Genomic DNA, 20400 nt, shown 5'->3' on the forward strand with positions numbered 1-20400 from the left:
ACCAATCTAGTTGCTCGCGCCCCCACCTAGCCGTAGTATTTTAGAATGATCCTTAGAGATGATTTTACAGATGAGAAAACTGATCTCATTATTTCACTCTAATGAAAGGGCATTCAGACTATTTAACTTCATTTTTTGTTCAGTGTCACAGCAGTGTCACCATCTGAGAGCTCTGTCATCACAACACAGGAAATTTTGGGCAGCCTGATCAGACAGCTGGAGGGGTCCTGGGTCCCCCAAGGCTTCTGTGGTCAAGCCTCTGAGGGTGTGGCGAAAGGCCAGGTCTTTCTCAGTCTTGTTGTTTTTATCACAGTTTATGCTAATTTTTCTTGACTGTCCAGTGGTCGGAGCTTCAGAGAGCAATGTCAAGACTGGGGTCCTTTGACCTTTGGACATGGTGAGAGAGCTGAGACTTGAGGAAGGAGTAAGTAAGAAGATGGCCAGTAACAAGGAGAGCCTGAGCCCGAGTGAAGACCGGAGTGAGAAGAGGCGAGGAGAGAATCTGAGAAAGAGTGGCTGACTTTTCCGCAGTAATGTCATGGGCCCCGTTTCCCCTTTTCAGCATCTTGAGTTGAAAAGGTTCAGAGCTGACAGGCCCCACAGCCGCTGTCAGAGAGCTTGTATTTAATTCTGCTCTCCTGGGCCCTACATCTCAGGGACGGGGCAGGGGAAGAAGAGGCTCCTGGGGAGGGCAGAAAAGCAGAGCTGATGGAGTTGTGGTTTCAGGTTCCTGATCTGAGACTAAGCAGAGGAAATGGTGTTGCCTTTAAAAGGCCCCTGTCCACCCCCCATCCCCCCACATGTTAGAAAGAGTTCGGAGGTGGAAGAAGAAAAAAGCTGGTATATATAAGGCAGCTTCCCCGACTGGGGTTCTGCCAAAGGACTCTGAAACAGAGAGATCCGGGGACCGCGTGCCCCGGAACGGGGTCAAGGGCTAGGAAAGAGACAAAATGCATGTATTTGTAAATGTGCTGTCCCCTCAGCATAAGCAAGAGAATAGAAGCTCAGCCAGGACACGATCATTGTTAGGGACGGGCAACTATGGGAGACCATGGCATCCCCTTCCTGGGGTCTCTAAGAAAGTACTCAGGCTCGGTTCAGAGTCACAATAACTATGGGAGGGTAGTTGGGACTCTGCATATTTGCAGTCCTAGAGCAGCCAGTCAACAAGCATTTGTGGTAAATCCAGCTCTTACAAAGCTATAAAGGCAAAGAAAGAACAGACCCTGCTCTGAAGGAGCCTCCACTGAGTTTGATAACTGGTTATTGAGAAAAGTAAGTTAAAGTAGGAAGGTACTGGATGGAGCTCCTTCCCTTGGCAAGTGATGTCTGAAGTGAGATCTTTGTTGGTCCAATTAGTTGAAAAGGGATAATAAGCCATTTTCCCTGGTAAATAGAGGGTCATTAGCTAATTCTCATGGATTCCTCCAATGCTTTTAATCCCTTCACACTTCCTTTCCCCCACCATCTCAGTTGAGAAACTTGTTTCTGAAAAAATATTACTGAAAAAAACATTTTTGAGAGCTCTCTTTTCTCCCCATTCCTCATCTCCCATCATCCAAATGAGTTCTGTAATTTTCTCTTCCTTCACCTGTATCTCATGTCATGAAGTAGCCCTTCTTACCAAGGCATCTCCCTTTAAATGCATGTGACCTCCTTCTATCCCATATTGTCCCCCGCTATCTACTCTCTCATTTATCTTCAACCAATCTACTGGTTGCTTCCCTTCTGCCTACAAACTAACCCTTGTCTCTTCCATCCTCAAAAATCCTCATCTGATCTACCTGTTCCCACTAACTACTGTCTTACGTCTCTCCTTCCGTCTGCAGCTAAGCCCCCTGAGAAGGCCGTCTCCGATGGGCTCCTCTACTTCTTTTCCTCTCACCCTCTTCTTAGCTCTCTGTGGTCTGTCTCCAACCTCATCACTCAATTGAAAAGTCTCCTTTCAGAGTCCTCAGTGCTCTCTTGACGACTCAATTCTTATCCTCCTTGAGTTCTCTGAGTGAAGCCTTTCTTTCCCTCTTCCCCTTGATGATCTCTTTAAGTTTTCATGACTCTGCTCTTGCCTGGTTTTTCTCACACCTATCTATTTTCTGGGTTTGCTTTGTTTACACTCAGAAAGAGTTTTATGGCGAACATTAATGGCTCCTGAGCTGACCCTTGAAATAGTCCACAAGGCAGAGACATGAGGAGAGAGTAAATGCAGTGAGGCAGGAGATCACACTTTAATAGAAGAGAAGCTATGGTCTAGTTTGCCTGGAATATGGTATTCTTGGGAGGGAACTAGCAGGGAAAAGTAAGTTGGAACTGGCTCTTAGAGGTCCTTAAATACAAGGATTCTGAAGGATTTATAATTTATCCTCAAGACAATAGGGAGCTATTGGAGGTTTTTGAGTAATAGAGCGACATGAGAACTGTACCTTTGAAAGGTGATCTTGGCAGGTAAGGAAGATGGGATGGAGAAGAGAGAAAGTAATGGAAGCTATTACAATAATTCAAGTGAGAATTGAGAAGGGCCTGAATTGTGATGGCCCAGAGAATGGGGAAGATGTTGCCAAGGTGACATCAATGAGACTTAGCCCCTAATTGGATGGGGGTGTTGGGAGGGGGAAGGAGTCCAAGATGAGGAGCCCAGCTGCCTGGGAGGATGGTGATTAGGAGAAGGGGCAGGTACAGCTGACGAATGGTTTCCATTTTAGAATGTTGAGGATGTGTGCTGATCTCTATCTCGGGATATTCAGGATTAGGAGCCTCTGGGGGAGCCCCACAAGCATTGGGGGGAGCAGCAGCGAGCCAGCCTGCAGCAGCAGCCCAGAGGATACGGTCCAGAAGAGACGAGTCGTGTGTGACCTTGGGGAGGACACGAATCCTTGGGGCTTCCTGTTCCTCAGGTATGAAATGAGGGACCAGATGACCTTGAAGATCCATTCCAGCTCTGTGGTCCCACAAGGGGGGGGAGAAAACACTTAGGAAAGGGTGGGTCGGGGGACCCGTTCCTTTGCCGTGGCACAGACCAAATGGCCCGACAGCTGCTCAAAGCCAACCTGTCCCTTCACGAATTGCATTGGAACCTCTGCTGGGCAACCAGATGCAGATGATTCTCAATTTTCTTGATGGAAGCAGTGATGCAAACAGCCTAAAGATAGCTATGTCTGGCTTTTGAAATGCACGATACGTTATTTCTCCCACAGCAAATTTTCCTTTCCAGTGACTCTCTTAGGCCAATATTAAAATGAACCTATCCATCCTGTGCACACTGACCACGGAGCGGGAGGGGAGTGGCGGGAGGAGGCTGCCCAAGCCCATGCCAGGGGGCAGAGGGATTCTGCCTGGGATGTGACCCACACACAGATAATGGACAATTGCCCATGACCAGGACCTTCTGGTTCCCCTAGGCAGGCAGGTGGCCAGTAAATTAGAGTCAGGTAGACCTGAGTTTGAATCTCCTCTCATTAGCTGTGTGACATCAGGGAAGGGGTGAAGAGATGCTCGGCTCTGCTTAGAATTGTCCTCTGGGAAGAGGGGGGCCAGCTGAAGGCTCATGGCTAAGTCTCATGTGGAGCCCAGAGCAGACAACGTCCACACATCAGAAGACAGAAAGGGAAAAGAAACCAGAGCATCCTTCTACTTACCTTCTGCAGAGGGGTTGGCAGGAAAAAAGTAAAGAAAAATACAATGGTTATTGATTCAGTTGCTCTTTCTAATTGATACTCAATTGACCAATAGGAGAAGGGCAGAAAAACCTGGTGTGTCTGATTTGATGATGATGTTTGGAGGAGGATGCCCTCAGTTGTCTCATTCCCCTCCCCCCTTGCCTGGAGGCTAATATCCAGAGGGTGAGTTTGGGAAATCTGGTCCAGGTCTCTGAGAAGGGTGTGTTCCACACTAGGGCTTTACGTCCAGGACTGGGGAGATTCTGGGAAGAATGGGACAATTCTGGGAAGGGTATGGGTGCAAGGCTACTCTAGACCACTTAGACCCTAGAAATAGTCCTGGAATCCACTCCCTGGCCTATTTTCTGAACTAAAACCCATCCCTTTTTTCTCATCTCTCCTGTTCAGACTTTGACCTGTTGTCAATCAGGCTAGCCCCCTGCATCCCTCTGGGGGAGGTATTGACTTACCACGGTAGAATCAACTTTGGGACCTCCATCATCTGCCACCACGGTCAGGGTATAGAAGTCTCCTTTCTCCCTGTCCACCAGGCCCTTGACAGTGATCACACCCTGTTGGGAAGAGGGAGGATCCAGATGGGAGTGACCAAAGGGAGCAAGTTGGCAGTTGGCTGGCTGACCCCTCCCCCGATGCCCATCCTTGCCCTGCCCTTTAACTTACTGTGACTGAATCGATTTTGAAGAGGGCCCGGGCCTGGGGGCTGGTGTAAGGGTCAAATCTGTAGACTATTGGGTTGATGTTGTCAATGGAGAACGCTTGGACCCTCACCACCTCAGATCCCCAAGGCAGGTTCTCCATGATGGCAGCTTCATAGGAAGCGTTAGAAAACTGTACAGCTTCATCTAGCTCATTGAGGAGAGTGATGTAGACGCTACAGAAACCCTGGTTGAACGGGGGCGCCTGGTCGGTGGCTGACACGTTCATCAGGTAGCTTGTCTTGGTCTCGTAGTCCAGGTAGTCAATGGTGATGATGAGACCCGTGCTCTCATCAATCTCAAATTTCCCCTCTGAGCCCGACAGGATGCGGTAGATCACCAGCCCACCATCCCCTGGAAGTAGGGCAGAAGTTTGTGTATCTCATTGATAAAATAATCCTCCCCCTTCCCAACCACCCACTCTGGACTGAAGGCATTCATGAGTGAAATCCCTCCAATCTTCCTCCTGCCCACCCCTTAATCTGGGGGCCCCGGAGAGAGAGTAGTCCCTTCTGGAAATAGCAAGGATAAAGCACCTACCTTGTTATGAGTTAGGAGGATAAGATGAAAAAATATTTGTAAAAATACGCTGTCAACTTTAAAGTGCAATACAAACACTAGCTATTATTGTACCATCATTACTTTAAGCATTGGGATTAGATTTATTGTCTGAATAGCTTTTGGGGCTTTCAAGTCACATCACAGGCTCACATTGAGATTTCAGTTCACTAACATTTTTCTGTGGGAATTGCAGCTGAGCTGGGGAGGTGCTTTGGAAGTTTGTTTTTTGAAGTTTACATTTATCCCTATTAAATCTCACAATGTGAGCCTTGCAATGGGTGAGCACTCATGGGTTGGATTTCTCCTTGGAGGGAGGCAGAGAAGGAAAGCAGGACTCACCTGTGTCCCGGTCTGTGGCCCGGACAACAATGACAGACGTCCCGATACCTGCGGTCTCCCGTAGCCCCAGGCGGCTGTACTGCTGCTGGGTGAACACTGGGACCTCATCGTTGACATCTTCAACGTATACAATGACCTGGAGTGGAACAGGGAAACAGAAGGGAAGGTTGTGAGGGAATAAACACATGGGCAGGTCACATGGCTCAGGCAGCTCAACCTCTTAGGGACTCCTGGATGACCTAGATTAGGTTGCCTCCTAGATCAATCCATTGGCCAAAGCATTTATTAAGCACCTGTTGAGTGCAAGGACTATAAAAGCTGAGAATACAAGACAAAAATGAAAGATCCCCGCCCTCAAGGGGCTTACATTCTAATGAGACATCCACATGCTTACAAGTACACACATCCCTAGAGATAATTGTGGGAGAAAATCCTGCTGTCTGGAAAAGAAATCCTATGTAAAATGAAGAACTTGGATTAAGATGCTGGATTTTATCTGGATTTGAGTGAGACCTAATCACTCACAGTTCTTTTTTTTTTTTTTCTTCCAAATTGACCCCTGACTTAATTAGTATAAGGAATTCCCAGGGAGAAGATTCTGTCTGCAAATGCAGGTCAGTGACTGTCCCACAACTTACAGGGTGGCTGCTCACCCTGAGATATTCAGTGACGTGGTCAGAGTCAACCAGCCAGTGTGGATCATATTCGAACCCAGGACTTCCTAACTCCCCCAGCATGGGGTTTTCTGCCATATATCAACAAGATCTACAGCCATAGGTGATAGAAGCTGATTCTTGGGAAACGCTTGGAAAAGTTAACCAGCATCATGATTCTTGTTCTCTTCAGTCAGTAAAAATCCCTGCTCCCACAGAGCCAGTACAGAGCAGATGCCCACCCGGAGGAGAAAGGGCGTTGTTCAGCATCTGCCGTACAATCTCACAACTCCATGTTTGCCACAAAGCTACCGGAGAGGATGAGGATGATTTTGGCAAAGGGCCGCCCGTGGAGAAGCTGATGTGATTCTGGGTAGGTAAAGCAGAGCCACACTTGAGGCCCAAGAACCTCCTCTAATTCTCTGAGTCACTGACTGGCCTGGATGAAGATGGACTGGACGCCCCCACTGCAACTGGAGCCTGGATGACCCAAAGGACTTAGCAAGGGCACATTCCTGCCTTTGAGCAATGGGGAGTCCAGAGGGCTCTTGCCCATTAGATATTTGCCTATTTGGCTGGTGTTGGCAGCAAGGTTAGTGCTGAAGGGAGATTTCAGGAAAGGTCAGTTTCCACTGGCTTGTAAGAGCTCTTCCAGCCTTAAATTCTATGATCCTGTACTTCTTTAAAATCATTTGTAGTTTATTTGGAATATTCTCTCTCTGTCTGTCTCTCTGTCTTTCTCTCTCTCTCTCTCCCCATCTCTCCTTCTCCCTCTCTCCCTCTCCCTCTCCCTGTCCCTCTCTCTCTCTGTCTGTCTCTCTTTCTCTCTCTCTCTTCCCCCCCCTCCCTCTGCCCTAGGCAATGAATGCTGTGTCATCACAAGAACCCAGACCCTGTATGCAAATAAGAACAACCAGGCAGGATGCAGCTGCTTTCCAGGTCGAAACCTGATTTCATAGCTACCAGCAACTTGGCTGAGGGGCCCTGATGGGAAGGGGGGTGGGGTCCTGCCTGGAAGATTTTTGGGAACCCTCGTAGGGCAGGTGGAAGTGAGTGCACATCACCATGGCCGTCCCTCCTGTGGCTGCTCGCCAAGTGTCTTTCCCAGCTGAGAATGAACTGAAAACCTAAAACCCTAAAATTAATCGGGGGCTCCGGTGTTGCTAAAATGGGGGCAAGGCTGAGGGAGGTCGGTCTGGCAGGATCTCCCTGTGCTCTGGCTCTATCTGGGGTGTAAAGGAAGACGAGTAGAGACAGTGCAGGAGAACCTGTGGTTTCTAACAGATGGGTGTCACATGCACATAGGAAATGTGTCCGACCTCTTCTTCAACAAGTAGTTGCAAAAAGAAGCCAGTGGACCAGATGTTGACTCAACTTTGTTTTTGTTCAGAGAGCTCAAAACAAGTCATCAAAACATACATGTGCACGTGTGCATAGGTGTGACAGAGAGCTCTGGGGCTGGAAAGAGCTCTTAGAGGTCATTTTACAGATGTGGAAACTGAGGCCCAGAAAAGTTGTGTGTGATTATACAGGCTTAAGGTTGTGGGCTCCATCTTAGCATAGATTAGTAAGGTTCCGTCGGAGAGAGCTGGGTCCCAGTTCCTGGACTGCATCTCTAACCTTGGCTGCCCATGTCATAAGCCTGTTACTGGTTACGAGAGGCACTGTATGAGAGAATGATGGTTTGTTGCAAAGCCATTCTCACTGCTGGGGAAAAGAACTCCAAGAAATTTAATTTTAAAAACTTTTGCTTGACTATGAGTATTTGCTACAAAAAGTTTCTTGTTCTCCTTTCTCATCGGGAGGGAGAAAAAATTAATGCTTGCTAATTAAAAATTAACCCTACGTCCCTCATTGACAGTGCGCTGGGCACAGCATCTTCAGAAATGAAGGGCCAGAGGTGGGCGTCACCTGGTTCCCTAAAGCACCATATGCCCCCAAATCCTCAATCAGGGCATCTGAAATTCCTTTCGTGTCTCTCACTCTACTGGGGAAGACAATCAAGCCCTGGATTTGGAGTCAGAGATCGAGGTTCAGAACCTGGCCTTGCCACCTGGGTGACTGTAAACTCTGGACCTCAGTTTCTTATCTGTACAATGAAAACATCAGCATAGAATAATTCTCCTATCCCCAGCGGCTTTAAGGTTATGACTTTAGGATGGATGCATTTTGAGACAGTCCTTGCATATTTCAATATATGTATGTTGTGATGTCAGGACTAGAGTGAGTGAGTGAGTATGTGAGTGAGAGAGGGAAAGAGAGACAGAGAGAGAGAGAGAGAGAGAGAGAGAGAGAGAGAGAGAGAGAGCGCAAGAGCGGGCGCCTATTCCAAAACACTTCCAAGGTAAGACCATCCAGAGGTCTTCCTGTCCAGAGGGAAGCTCCTGAATGGCTGTGAGGAAGCTGATGGCCCTTCATCTCCTGGAGCCCCTGAGAAGGTGGGGAAAGGATGAAGTCTTTCTCCTCCTAAAACCCAGGCCCATCTCTCTGCAGGGTGAAGTTGCTCTTCAGGGCCAGTGTATGACAAGTAGTTCTCTTAGGGTAGCAGCCAGTGTGTGGGCAAAAGGTGATGAGGAGCAGTTCTGCCTCCAGACCCCCCCGCCAGGTTCCTACCCAGTCTCTGAGTGCAGTTCCTGCTCACTATTTCCACCCCCTTGCTGTTGATGTGGGCACTAGGCAGGCCCGGGGAGAGCAGTGATGAAGTTGATAAGAAGGGCCAATTCCGCTCCATTCAGCACGGGCCAAAAGTCCCTTTAGGGTCCCCTCCTCATCTTTTCCCATCTTCTTCCCACTCACTGCCTCTCTGGCTTGACTCACTTTCCGTCCAGTTTAGGGAAAGAAGCTCCAGAGAGGGCTGGTGGGTAGGGATGGGCATCTTTTTCTGATTGGGAAACCACATTTTTCCTTATCTTTCTGCTTCTTCCTTACTCTTAAGAATGTAACCTTGGGGATTTGGCTGGTGATTCATGGAACCTTGGAGGGGACCTTGAGAGAGATCATCTCATCCACCTCCCTGCCCCCACTCAAACCACCCAATCAGATTAGAATGTGTTGACTTGTTTGTTCTTCCTTCCTTTTTTGTCTTTCTTCCTTCCTTTCTTTCTCTTTCTTCCATTCTCTTTGTTTCTTCTCCCTCCTCTAACCCTCTCCTTTCCTCCCTCCCTTCTTCCCTCTCTCCCTTCCTTCCTTTTTGTTTTCAAGAGGAGATTGTACACTTGCCCTAGAATACTCATTCCATAGAATTAGACAACCCAAGAGAATCTGTAAATTCTAGTCAATGTAACCTAAATCATACAGAGAGTCCACACCCCTTAATCTTTTTCCTTGCAAAAGCTTGAGGGCTTGGGCTATAATTCTCCACTTAATAACACTTGACTCAAAGAAAGGCTCCTCTCAGCTTATTCCCTCACACAAACCTCCAGGCTTGTTCCCTGCCTGGACCAGGTCAGTGAAGGACCATATCACAGTATGGATTTACAGTTAAGTCTCCTGCTCAGGAGACTGTCTTCATTCTAGAGCATCACAGAATCAGGATTTGGAGCTGATGTTTGGGAAAGGTTCATTTTATGTTTCAGAAGGATGGGAAGAGGGGCAGGTAGGAGTTAGGAAAGAGCTCAGGTGTGGATGAGTGAATCCTGTGACATTAAGAATCTCCCATCTCTGCTCCTCTATGAGTAGTAGCTCAGTGCACTCCTCCTCCTCCTGGGGAAACTGAGGCAAATACAGAACAAAGGGATTTATCCAAGACTGAAGATAAAGCTGAAAGTATGGCAGTCAGTAGAGCCACCTCATAGAAACCTTAATAATAATAGCTACCATTTATATATTGCTTAATATGTTTCAGTTACCATGTTAAGCACTTTATAACTATTATACTTTGGGGAGTAAAAGACTAAATAACAATAGATGGATAGTTTTTAAATGGCACTTTTAGGCACATAAAATACTTCACAAACCTATAAGAAAGGTTTGTGACCTCTAAGTAACATCTAAGGGTGTTATTAGACTATTTTTTGGAGAAGGAATTGAGGCTCTCAAATGACTCGACCAGAGTCTCATGACAACCAAGAACTTCCCACCTCTAAGGGCATGGCTGTACCCACTAACCCACATTAGCCCTCGCCGTGGAAACTTAATCACGAGGGGAGTGGTCTTACCCTGACGGAGCTCCTCATGGGTCCTAGGTCATAATTGTAGGCCTCCACCACCAGCACGTGGGAAGAGTTTCGTTCTCGGTCCAAGGGTCGAGGACCTCGCATGAGAAGCCCGCTGCTGACATGGATGCGGAAGTTGTTTCCATGGTTACCTAGAAAGATACAAAGAGAGGTGAACTTAATAGTCGCTGCCATTTACATGATACCTTCAAGCCCAAAGACCTCTGTTTTATTCTATTTTGCTTTTTTATTTGAATTTTTAGAACATGTTGTAAGGTAAGTGTTCTTCTTATCTTCACTTTACAGAAGAGGAAACTAAGGGTTAGGAAAGTTGTCACATAGTTATTAAATGTTTCCAGTAGGATTCAAACTCACAACTTCTTGATTTCCAGGGTAGTGCTCTAGCCACAGATTCTTTAAAAACAAACATACCAATCAGTAAAAAACCAATAGTTGAGGAAGGGCTGAGACCATGGGAGTCGGGTGGGAAAGCCAAAAAGGGGATGAATGAATCGATGAATGATGTCTCCGGCACTTGCCGTTTTGATTCTGTTTAGAAACAAAGTTTCCGGGGAAGTTGTAACAGTTGAACTGTGCAGTATAGAGAACAGAGCCCCGGACCACAAGTTTGGAGAGCTGGCTCTGGCCCTCTGAGCTGTGTGAATTTGGGCAAACATCTTAACCATTAGGAGCCTCACTTTTTCCCATCTGTAAAATGGGAATAACAGTCCTTGCACTGTTCAAGCCAAGTCAGCCACATTTTATATAGTGCCTGTCATGTCCCAGGCACTGGGCTAAGGGCTAGAGCTATACAAAGAAAGGCAAAAACGGTCCCTGCCCACAAGGAGCTCACAGTCTGAGGGGGGAGACAACATACAAGCAGCTCTGTACAAAAAAGCCACTTAGAGGATAAATAGGAGATAGACAGTTAACAAAGGGAAAGTGTCAGCACTGAGAGGGACCAGGAAAGATTCTTATGGAAGATGGGAAGATGGGAGGCAGAGAGAGGAGGGAGAGCCCTTCAGGCTTGGGGAATAGTAGGATAGCCAGTGAAATTCACGGAGTCCGGAGATGGAAGGCCACATTTGAGGAATAGCCAAGGGGCCGGCCCCACAGGCTTGCAGGGAGGCACAGGGACCCTGTGCTCGGAAAATTGGCAGCTCTGTTGGACATGACTATCTGACTGACTGGAAGACAGGATGAGAGGGCAGATTTGGGATCATCCTGAACACACTGAGCCACTGGGGCAGCTGGAGAGACCCAGACCTGTACAGCTGGGATTCCCCTTAATCAGAGACGGGGACGGTCCTGGGCTCACCATGAACTTCCAAAATGGAGACCTTTGTCACTCAGGCCCGCAGTGCTGATAAGCCGGTGCTAGGAACTATGGGAGAGGAACTCTGGGGACAAGGCTAGTCAAAGAAAGATTAGCCAGAGGGAGTACTTGCTATTCTAAGATACAATTTTACCAAGTTTGCCAAGCTGGTGTCTCTAATGGGAGGGACCCTAGTCTAAATCGGTGGTATGGCAGAGGAGGGAAAGAAGGAGTCATAGGGTCTGGTCACAGGGAAAAGATTCCCCTGGAATGAGTTGCACTCGATTGGGCCTGGGGCCAGGGCACAGACTGCACCCAGTTCTGGGAAATTATATTAATTACAGTAAGCCAGAAAGTGAGGTTTGCTTTTTTAGAGAAGGAACTTCCTCCAGCTGGTGGTCACGGCTGAAGGGGAGCTTTCTAGGAGGGATGGAGGTCAGAACATTTCACTACAAGGATTCGGGGAAGGAGCAAAATCCCTGCTTTTGCTGGGGTGTGGCAGGGCTCTACCTGCTCTCCAAACTCTACTGTTAGCAGCTAGAACTTAAAGTCAAGAGAAATCAGGGATGGTGGCCAACCAGGGCCTACCTCGCCACAAAGAGGAAAAGCCCAGGGAGATTATCACAGAAAGAGGCTTGGGAGCTGGAAGTCTGCCCCTTCTGGCAGGACCTCGAAAGCTAGAAAGAGTCATTAGCCTGAACAAGCTCTTCAAGAGAAAAGCAAGAACACATAGATTGTATCTAGGATATACTGGGACCTATTTAACATGTATAGGACTGCTTGCCATCTGGGGGAGGGGGTGGAGGGAGGGAGGGGAAAAGTAGGAACAGAAGTGAGTGCAAGGGATAATGTTGTAAAAAATTATCCAGGCATGGGTTCTGTCAATAAAAAGCTATAATTATTAAAAAAAAAAGGAAAAAAAAAGAGAGAAAAACAAGAAGGAGAAGCCATGAAAGAATGCTGGGCATGGATACTCTGCTAGGAATGACTTAGCTGTGGGGATCAGTGGGTCCAAGTAAAGGTGACTGGCCAGGAGGCAGGCGGCAAGACCTTGGCCACCACGGGGCACGCCAGAACAGAGCAACGAAGTCAGTGCTTCCGTGGGCTAATATGCCCCATGTCTGTGTGAGGAAACCTAATCACATACACCTTCTCAGGAAAGGCAGGGAGGAAGATGGGTTGGAGATGGATGGAGTGGGTGGGCTAAGAGTACCATGATCAGAAAGATAGGGCAAATAATCTGTGCAAGAAAGGATTAGTCTGTCAGCAATAATTCTGACTGAGCTCCAGCCTTGCTTCCTGTAGTTATCCTAGAATAGTAAAATTAACTCAACTTTCTGGGCCAGTTTGAAGGTTGAAGGAAAGCAAGAGAGCCAAAGGAGATCCCTGTGTGGCAAAGCAGCATAGCTTTAGCAGTCAAGTAACTAGGTGGTTTTCCCTTGGGGTCCAGGTTTGTGTCCTTCTATATTATGTGTGTCAGGGTTAGGGCTGGATCTCAGGTAATAGCTTATATTATATTAGAAAGGGTAAGAGTGGTGATGGTGGCAGCCTTAAGGAATAAACCAAAATGGCTTCAGTCATGATGATGTCTTAGGTTGTAGGGTAAAAAATGGTGGTGTCTTTGATAACACTTTTATTCTCCTGGGTATGCATATGTCAAAGGTTATAGGGTCCTGACAGTCAGAGGTTGTAGGACCCTGGCACTTGGAAAACCTATTTTCTGAAGCACTGAATCTTCTCAGGAACAGGGATTTGAGGAGAAAACTGAATAATTCAGTTCTTCAGAGGACCCAGGAAGGATTAAAAAGAAAACAATCAATTAAGAATTTACTAAATACCTACTATGTGTCAGGCACTGTGTAAGGGTGCTGTAGATATAATTTGTAATTGCAAATGTTGTCATTCATTCTCATTATCTCTCTCTCTCTCTCTCTCTCTCTCTCTCTCTCTCTCTCTCTCTCTTCTCTCTCTCTCTCCCTTTCTCCCCTCTTTCTCTGTCTCTCTTGTCTCTGTCTCTGTCTCTCTCTCCCTTTCTCTCTCTCTCTCTTCTCTTGACTGGGCAAATCACACATGCACACACACATAATAGAAAAGTTTGTCTATTTCTCTCCACCACTAATCTTTTCATGGTTATCTATAGGCTACAGGGAGTCGAAGAAAGGCAGAGACCTTTTGGGAAGAGGACTTATGTTCTAAACCAGGGAATGATGATCCCCATCCTTCAGGAATAAGGGTTTGTAACACTCACCGTGGAGAATGCGATACCACACGCGCCCGTTGTCGCCCTCATCTGCATCTGTGGCCATCAGCTGGAGGAAAGATGACATTAATCCTTTATACCCAGACATCCCAGGAGAAATGAGTCTTATGGAATTCCTTCTCCCCCACCCACAACCTCCAATGGCCCTTCCTCTTTTTAGAACGTGGTCAAAGAGGGAGTTTGGGGACAAATGCATCTAGTTTATCTCATACAACCATAGGGGATCAACTAGAATCCAGAACTCCCACATGCACAGTGGAGGCTCTGGACTCTCTCTAAGTTAGTTGCTTCTGGTACTTACTACCAAGATAGGGCATGTGTGTGGAAGAAGATAGGCAATGGAAGGAGAGCTTTTAAATTGCATGAAAGCTCTCTTCAGATGTTTTAGGACTTCACCTTAAGGTCCGTATCCTTGCCAGAACTCTAACAAAATAAAAATATCAAACCACTTTCCTGAGTTATACAAGGAGCATAATTTAACACCTGCCTATTTACCTAACCTTGGCATTATGGGTAGATTGGTGATCTTGGAGTTGAAATAAGCTGGGTTTGGGCTATTCACTTTAACCACTATGAACCTCAAACCACTCCCTAGGACTCACCCATTGGGCAGAGAGGGTTTCCGCACTGAGACTTCTCCCTGAAGATGAAATCACAGATCATCCTTCGCAGGGTTGTTATCCTAGGTCACTCTTACAAAGTGATAAATGAAAGTGAACTGGAAGAATTTCAGGGGTCATCTAAGTCCAACCTCTCATTTTACATAAGAGAAAACTGAGGTCATAGAAATGCCAAAAGTCACAGCTAGGATTATTATTGTGATTAATAACATATTGAAAACAGGTTTTCTTAATTACTTTTTTTGTATTAAGATCCCCTTTGACAGTCAGGTAGAACCTGTGGATTCTGTTCCTGAATAATGTTCTTTAAATATGTCAAACAAAATACAAAGGATTGCAGAGGAAACCAAAGGCTAGTGAAAATAAAGATGTATTTTTTTTTATCCAAGTTCATAGACCTTCTAAAATGGATTCCTCTCTAGGTTAATAACCTTTGTTTTAAAATTTGTTTTTTGCATATTACCTCATTTGAGTCTTACAATAACCCCGTAAGATAAATATTACAGACATAGAGAACAGATCCCTTAGACTCAAAGGTGCAAAGTGAGATGGCCATAGTGACTGGGTGCCAGGCAGATTGGGAACCAAGGTCTCTTGATTCCCAGTCTCATGTTCTTCTAGCTCTCATAATTCTTTCTTAGAAGAGAAAAAGCCAAAGTCTTACCATTATGACTAATTGCTCAGATTTACCTGATCTTAAAAAATTAGCCTGGTCTTACCAATAATGGGCATTAGTTAAGTACATAAATCAATATGGAGATTGATGAACCACAGATCCTTTAATGCATCTGGTTATTGAAAGTAAGATCATTCCAATCCCACCTGAGGCTATTGTTCGCTTTGTTTGATCCAGAAGATTTTGGACTCATTCTCATAGACTGCCCCCATTTTTGAAACCTCTCCTGGCTCCATTGCATACAATGGCTCTTGATAAGAGAAAAGTCATCAAGTCAGCCTCGGTGGACATCTATTCTAGTCCATAACTACACAGAAATCCTTTCTCAATAATATGCTTGACAAAGGGTTATCTAATTTCCTCTCCAGACTCTAGTGATAGGGAATCTTTACTGAGTATAGTCCTTTTGTCTTTTGGCTAGCTCTAACCATTAGGGTGATTTTCCTGATGTCAAACCTAAATCTGCCTCTCACACTTTCTACCGCTGTCCTTGGTTCTGCCCCCTGGGGCCAAGGAGAGCCAACCTCATCCTGCCTCCAAAATGATGCCTCATACACTTCATGCCCATCATCTTGCCCAGTCTCTTTTCTAAGATTAACATGCTCATTTCCTTCAACTGATATAGCCTCCAAGCCTCTCAGTCTCAGCTGCCATCCCATGGACACATTCTAGTCCGTCAATGTCTTTCTTAAAATGTGGAGTCCGCTCCTGATGACAATATCTTACATTTACACCATGCTTTGTGATGTATAAGATGCTCACAGATATTATCTTTTTTGTTCCTCACAACAACCTTGGGAGGTGGGGACTAAAAATTTCACAGACAAGGAACCGGTTCAGAATGGTGGAAAGTCACAACTAGTGAGATTGTAGCTGAATTCAGGTTTTCTGATTCAGCCATAACAAAGGTAGATAATAAAGGTTTTGCACCAATGCAGGAAACTGTCCACAAGCTTAGACATTTGCCCCAAGGCTGGCGATTTAAAGGACAGCTGAAAAATTGTGCTCTCGGAAAGGATGGAAAGTAGGGATGGAGCTGTGGTCAAGCTAGAAGGATGGGGAGATGGTTAGAGAAAAGAAAGGAGGCTCCCAATAGCTGGGACTGGTACTGCTGGAGCTCAAGCTTTGTCATGGTCCAGAGACGGAGAGGGAAGCCCAGGACATACAGCAGGTGTATTTACTCTTTCTTGGCCCAGTGAGCTGGTCCCAATCTCTGACAACACCATGGGCTGCCTTGCGGCAGAGAAGGGGATTCTTTGGGGGTGACAAGACAAAAAAAGGGATATTATGATTGGCTACAAGGCAATATGAGGGGGAAAAAAACAGGAGGCAGGATGTGAAAGGGGAATTAAACTACCCCGTACTACCATTTTCCCTTAAACCCTGAGGGAGACTGCCTAAGACTCTGAACCTAAGGGACCTGGGACTTACAATGACTTATAGGTCATCAGCTCTACTTCTAGCCTGGCCCTAGCAGCCATTATTGAGGGCAGCAATCTTTATGGAGAGGGGACCACCTTTCTAGCCATCACCTGTAGCAAGCACTAACCAACATCCTCCATTGAGCAGGTAAACCCAAGAGCCCTCGGAATGGTAATACGCTCTTAGCCTGCTGGTCTTGTTACCAGTTCATCTCCAGCAGTTATAATACTGGGAAGTAACTCCTATGGAGATTTGAGATGGAACCTGGCTTAGACTCTTGTCTCAGCAGTTCATATCTCTAGGTTGCTTCTCCCATTAGGATGGGAGGGCTCAGGCTGTCTCTGGTTTTTTCATCCTTTCCTCACTTAGCACAATATTTTGCATGCACCAAGTGCTTAATGAATGCTTATCTACTAATTCTTTCGTTCTTTCTACTGAGACAATTGTTCCTTACTAGTTAAGGAGTTTGGAATGCCACCATTTCAGAGATTTTGTTTTCTCCTTCAGAAGTTATGCATTTCCCAGCTTTGTGGACTTACTCACAGTTGGGTATGAGGGCCAGTTGAAATCTTGGTGGGCCATTCATTGAGGGCAGAATATTTCAGGGTTTTCAGACCCCATGTATATGATGGGAGAGGGGTTATGATAACCCAGAGAGAGGGAAGCACTTCTGGGACAAGAAGTTGTTTCCAGCTCTTAGCATGGTCTGCCCAGAGAAAGGAAATTGGGGATAAGAACATTTCAGTCAAGGCAAGGCAGAGTAGGGAGATGACTCTCAGTCTCCTATCCCTGGGATTTTTCTCTCCGTTCTTGAAGCTCTGCTCTCCCTGAGTCTTAAACTTTTTCTCTAAGCAGAAGAAGTGGGGCATTAATCTCAGAGCCAAGAGATGTCTAGAATCACTCAATAAACAAGTATTTATTTAACATCTGGCACCATGTGCCAGGAACTGTACTAGGCCTTAGGGATACAAATATGAAGAATGAAATAACCCCCGTCCTCAGGGAGCTTTACATCCTAATGGGGAAAGCCAAAAATTAAGATAGTATATAGAAAAGAAACTCTGAGGGTCTGTCCCTCCCAGATTGATTCTTTTATGAAGGAAAACTAAGCCATCTTTTGCCTCAATTCTTACCTAGTCTTAAATCACTGAATGGGTGTTGCTTCAGATAAACTGAGACCTGAGAAAGACCTTAGCTTAAAATAGCCAAAGTGTCCCACTGCATCCAGGGTTATCCTTTCATTTTGACCTGTCTTGCCACTGGTTTCTGATGCTCTGGAGGAGAGAGTGAGGCTGGTGACTTTGTACAGCTCTGCTTCACTCTCAATCAAATTCATTGAAAATCAAGACATCACCCACCCCACGTCACTGGTCTACTTCAAGAGTGAAGGATGAGCAACACCAGTAGAGAAAAAATACAGAGACTAAATAGGGAAGTGAGGTGATACAGTAGAAGGTCTCAAGTTCAAATTAGACCTCAAACACTAGTTGTATGACCCCCAGCAGGTCACTTAATCCTGTTTGCTGGAGAAGGAAGTGGCAAACCACTCCGGTATCTTTGTCAAGAAAACTCAACACAATTTGAGATTACATACACAAAAATTAAATTTGAGGTGATTAGGAAGACCTCTCTTTCAAATCTCAAAGGCTTTGATTTTGTCTACCATTAGAATATGTATTCTCTGAAGGCAGGCTGTTTACTTTTTATCTTTGTAAATCTCGTGCTTGCCACACGGAGATAGAACTGGACCAGTGATTTCATTGGTATAGAGAACTCCCAGGTAAGGAAATTCCTTCTCCCAAAGGTTAGCAGCTTCTCCACAATGTATAGTCTTAGAAAATGCTCTAGACACTTTGAGTGTTTTGTCTTAGGCCACAAAGTCAAGGTGGGTTTTGAACTCAGATCTTCCTGTTGTCAAAGCTGTCTCCATCTCTATTCTGTTGAATGAATCTTTTTCTGTTACTGTGAATAAGTTACTTTGCTTTCTCAGGGACTCGGTTTCCTTCTCTGTAAGATTAAGTACTTGGATCGATTTGATGAGCTCTATCTTTTAACATGCTATTTCAGGGAAGGATTGGGATAAGGGATTGGTTTCAAGTTCTCTCCATATATCCTTTTTCTGTGAGGGTTACTACTTCTCTCTTATTGTTAGTAATAAGGCTTCTTGAATGTCAGAAGCAAAGATGCAATTGACCTTAGAACCTATTGTTAAAGTAGGGTTCAGTATAAAAGAAAAAGGCTGGATTTTAATTCAGAAGAGAGTTCGAATCTGTCATTACCTCTGGGCTTTTTTTCCTCATCTGTCCAATGAGACATATGGATAAAAAAATCCCTTTAGGGTTGAATGGGAGACCATGTCTGTGTTTTAAGAACTGGTCTACCTAAATTCTGAGATTACTTTGAAGTTGATTAAAGAAGAATGATGATTTTTTTTTCTGTCACAATAATTCATGAAATCAAATGAGGCTACTGATGATCATTGGTGAAGAGAGTGCCCACATCAAAATAAATCACCCATCTTAGAAGTAATCTGACAATAGGGTTCATGGTCTGAAATGATGGCCATCCTAAGATTGTAAGGGAGTATTCCAGAATAGCAGAGAATGCTGGATGAAGAAGAATCTGGGTTCTACTCTGCACTAGGTGCACAGAAGTTTCCTTTGTTCACCAAGGGGCTTCCTAGTTTCTACAAGAGCTGGAGGTGCCCTAGCTCCCTGACTGACTATACTCCCTTCCCCTCCCCTTCCCTCTTAGCCTCCCCAGGAAGTCTTGAATACTCAACAGGAAGGGTTGGGGGATGAGAAGAAGGAAGTGGGAAGTTCCATCAGCCGAAGACCTTGAGCAAATCAACAGAAGGATTGGGACAATTCTTTTGCCCTGGGAGGAAATGCAGTCCAGTGGTTCCATCTGGTGCCTCTGCCATACACTGCAAAGCTCTCCTGACCAGAAACCTCCCTTTTACTACCTACCAGATGCTGCCTTCCTCATTCCCAGCTTGAAAATGGGTGCAAATCCTGCTTACTTTTCTGGCAATGCAACCTGCTGAGGCTGAGGACTGTAGGCTAGGAAAATTCCCATAGTGCTCTATTTCGAGATAGAATTTCCAGGGCATCTGCTATTTCTCTAAAACCTGACCAAGGGAAAAGTGAAGACCTCTTTATCCTTAGGAGCAACTCCATTCCACTTGCCACCGACTCTCCCTTCTACCTCACCTCACAGAGCCCCCTCGGGGTGGGGGGGGGCAATCTCTGCATTCTAAGTCAAAGGATCACAAATTTAGAGCTTGAAGATAACAAGTCCATCTTATTTTACAAAAAGGGAAACTGAGGTCCACAGAAGTACAGCAATCACCTCTTTAAATTCTAAGCTAAAGTTCGAGTGCTTCCTTCCATTATTAGCTCTGTTTTCTGTTGATCTCTCTCTCCCATCCCTTTCTCTCTTTTACAAGAGATAGATTGATGTATATTCCTAGTCCCCTTCACAGAGCTGAATTTAAGCTCTTGGGTTTTTTTAAGTACTAAAAATTAAGTTTTTTGGTCTTTGTAGTCCCAGGGGACCCGACACAGAGTAAACACCTAATATTTACTGAATTGAATTCCCCAAGCCACAAGGGCAGCAAGCAGCAGAATTAGGATTCCCATCCTCCAGATTATTTACAACACCCTGCCTTATCACAGTGGGAAATGAGGATTAAAAAGGCTGGGGGGATGTGGAGATAAATGAACACTGGGTGTAATGCTGGGAGGGGAGGCGAGGGCTGCCTCATGAGGAGGGGGAGTTACACAGATACCTATTCTCCTCCCCCCAGAGCTTTCCCCCCAGGCCAGATCTGACGCTGGCTCCTCCTGGGCCTCTACAGCTCTCAAAACTTCTGTGTTCAAAGCCAAGCTGTGCAAGGGCTTGTGTGGCTCTGGGATGAGACGGAGGAGGTGGAAAGAGGTAAGCAGGTGAAATAAAGACATTTCCTGGGTTATAAAGATCCTAGAAGCTACATGTCACATTATTTAGTATTTGTGTGAAGTGAGACAAGT

General features: G+C 45.7%; 1 protein-coding gene across 1 annotated transcript in view; it reads right to left on the reverse strand.

Annotated features, from left to right (window-relative positions):
• Positions 1 to 20400, reverse strand: part of CDH23 (cadherin related 23) — a 575832-nt gene that overhangs the window by 99922 nt on the left and 455510 nt on the right. The window contains exons 28-32 of the mRNA XM_031956552.1: positions 13640 to 13700; positions 10080 to 10228; positions 5270 to 5405; positions 4335 to 4723; positions 4124 to 4225 (exon numbers count right to left, since the gene is read on the reverse strand). Coding sequence (XP_031812412.1) covers positions 4124 to 4225; positions 4335 to 4723; positions 5270 to 5405; positions 10080 to 10228; positions 13640 to 13700 — 837 coding nt within the window. The remainder of the gene's footprint in view (positions 1 to 4123; positions 4226 to 4334; positions 4724 to 5269; positions 5406 to 10079; positions 10229 to 13639; positions 13701 to 20400) is intronic.

This window comes from Sarcophilus harrisii, chromosome 2 (assembly GCF_902635505.1).
Source record: "Sarcophilus harrisii chromosome 2, mSarHar1.11, whole genome shotgun sequence".
Lineage (NCBI taxonomy): Eukaryota > Metazoa > Chordata > Mammalia > Dasyuromorphia > Dasyuridae > Sarcophilus > Sarcophilus harrisii.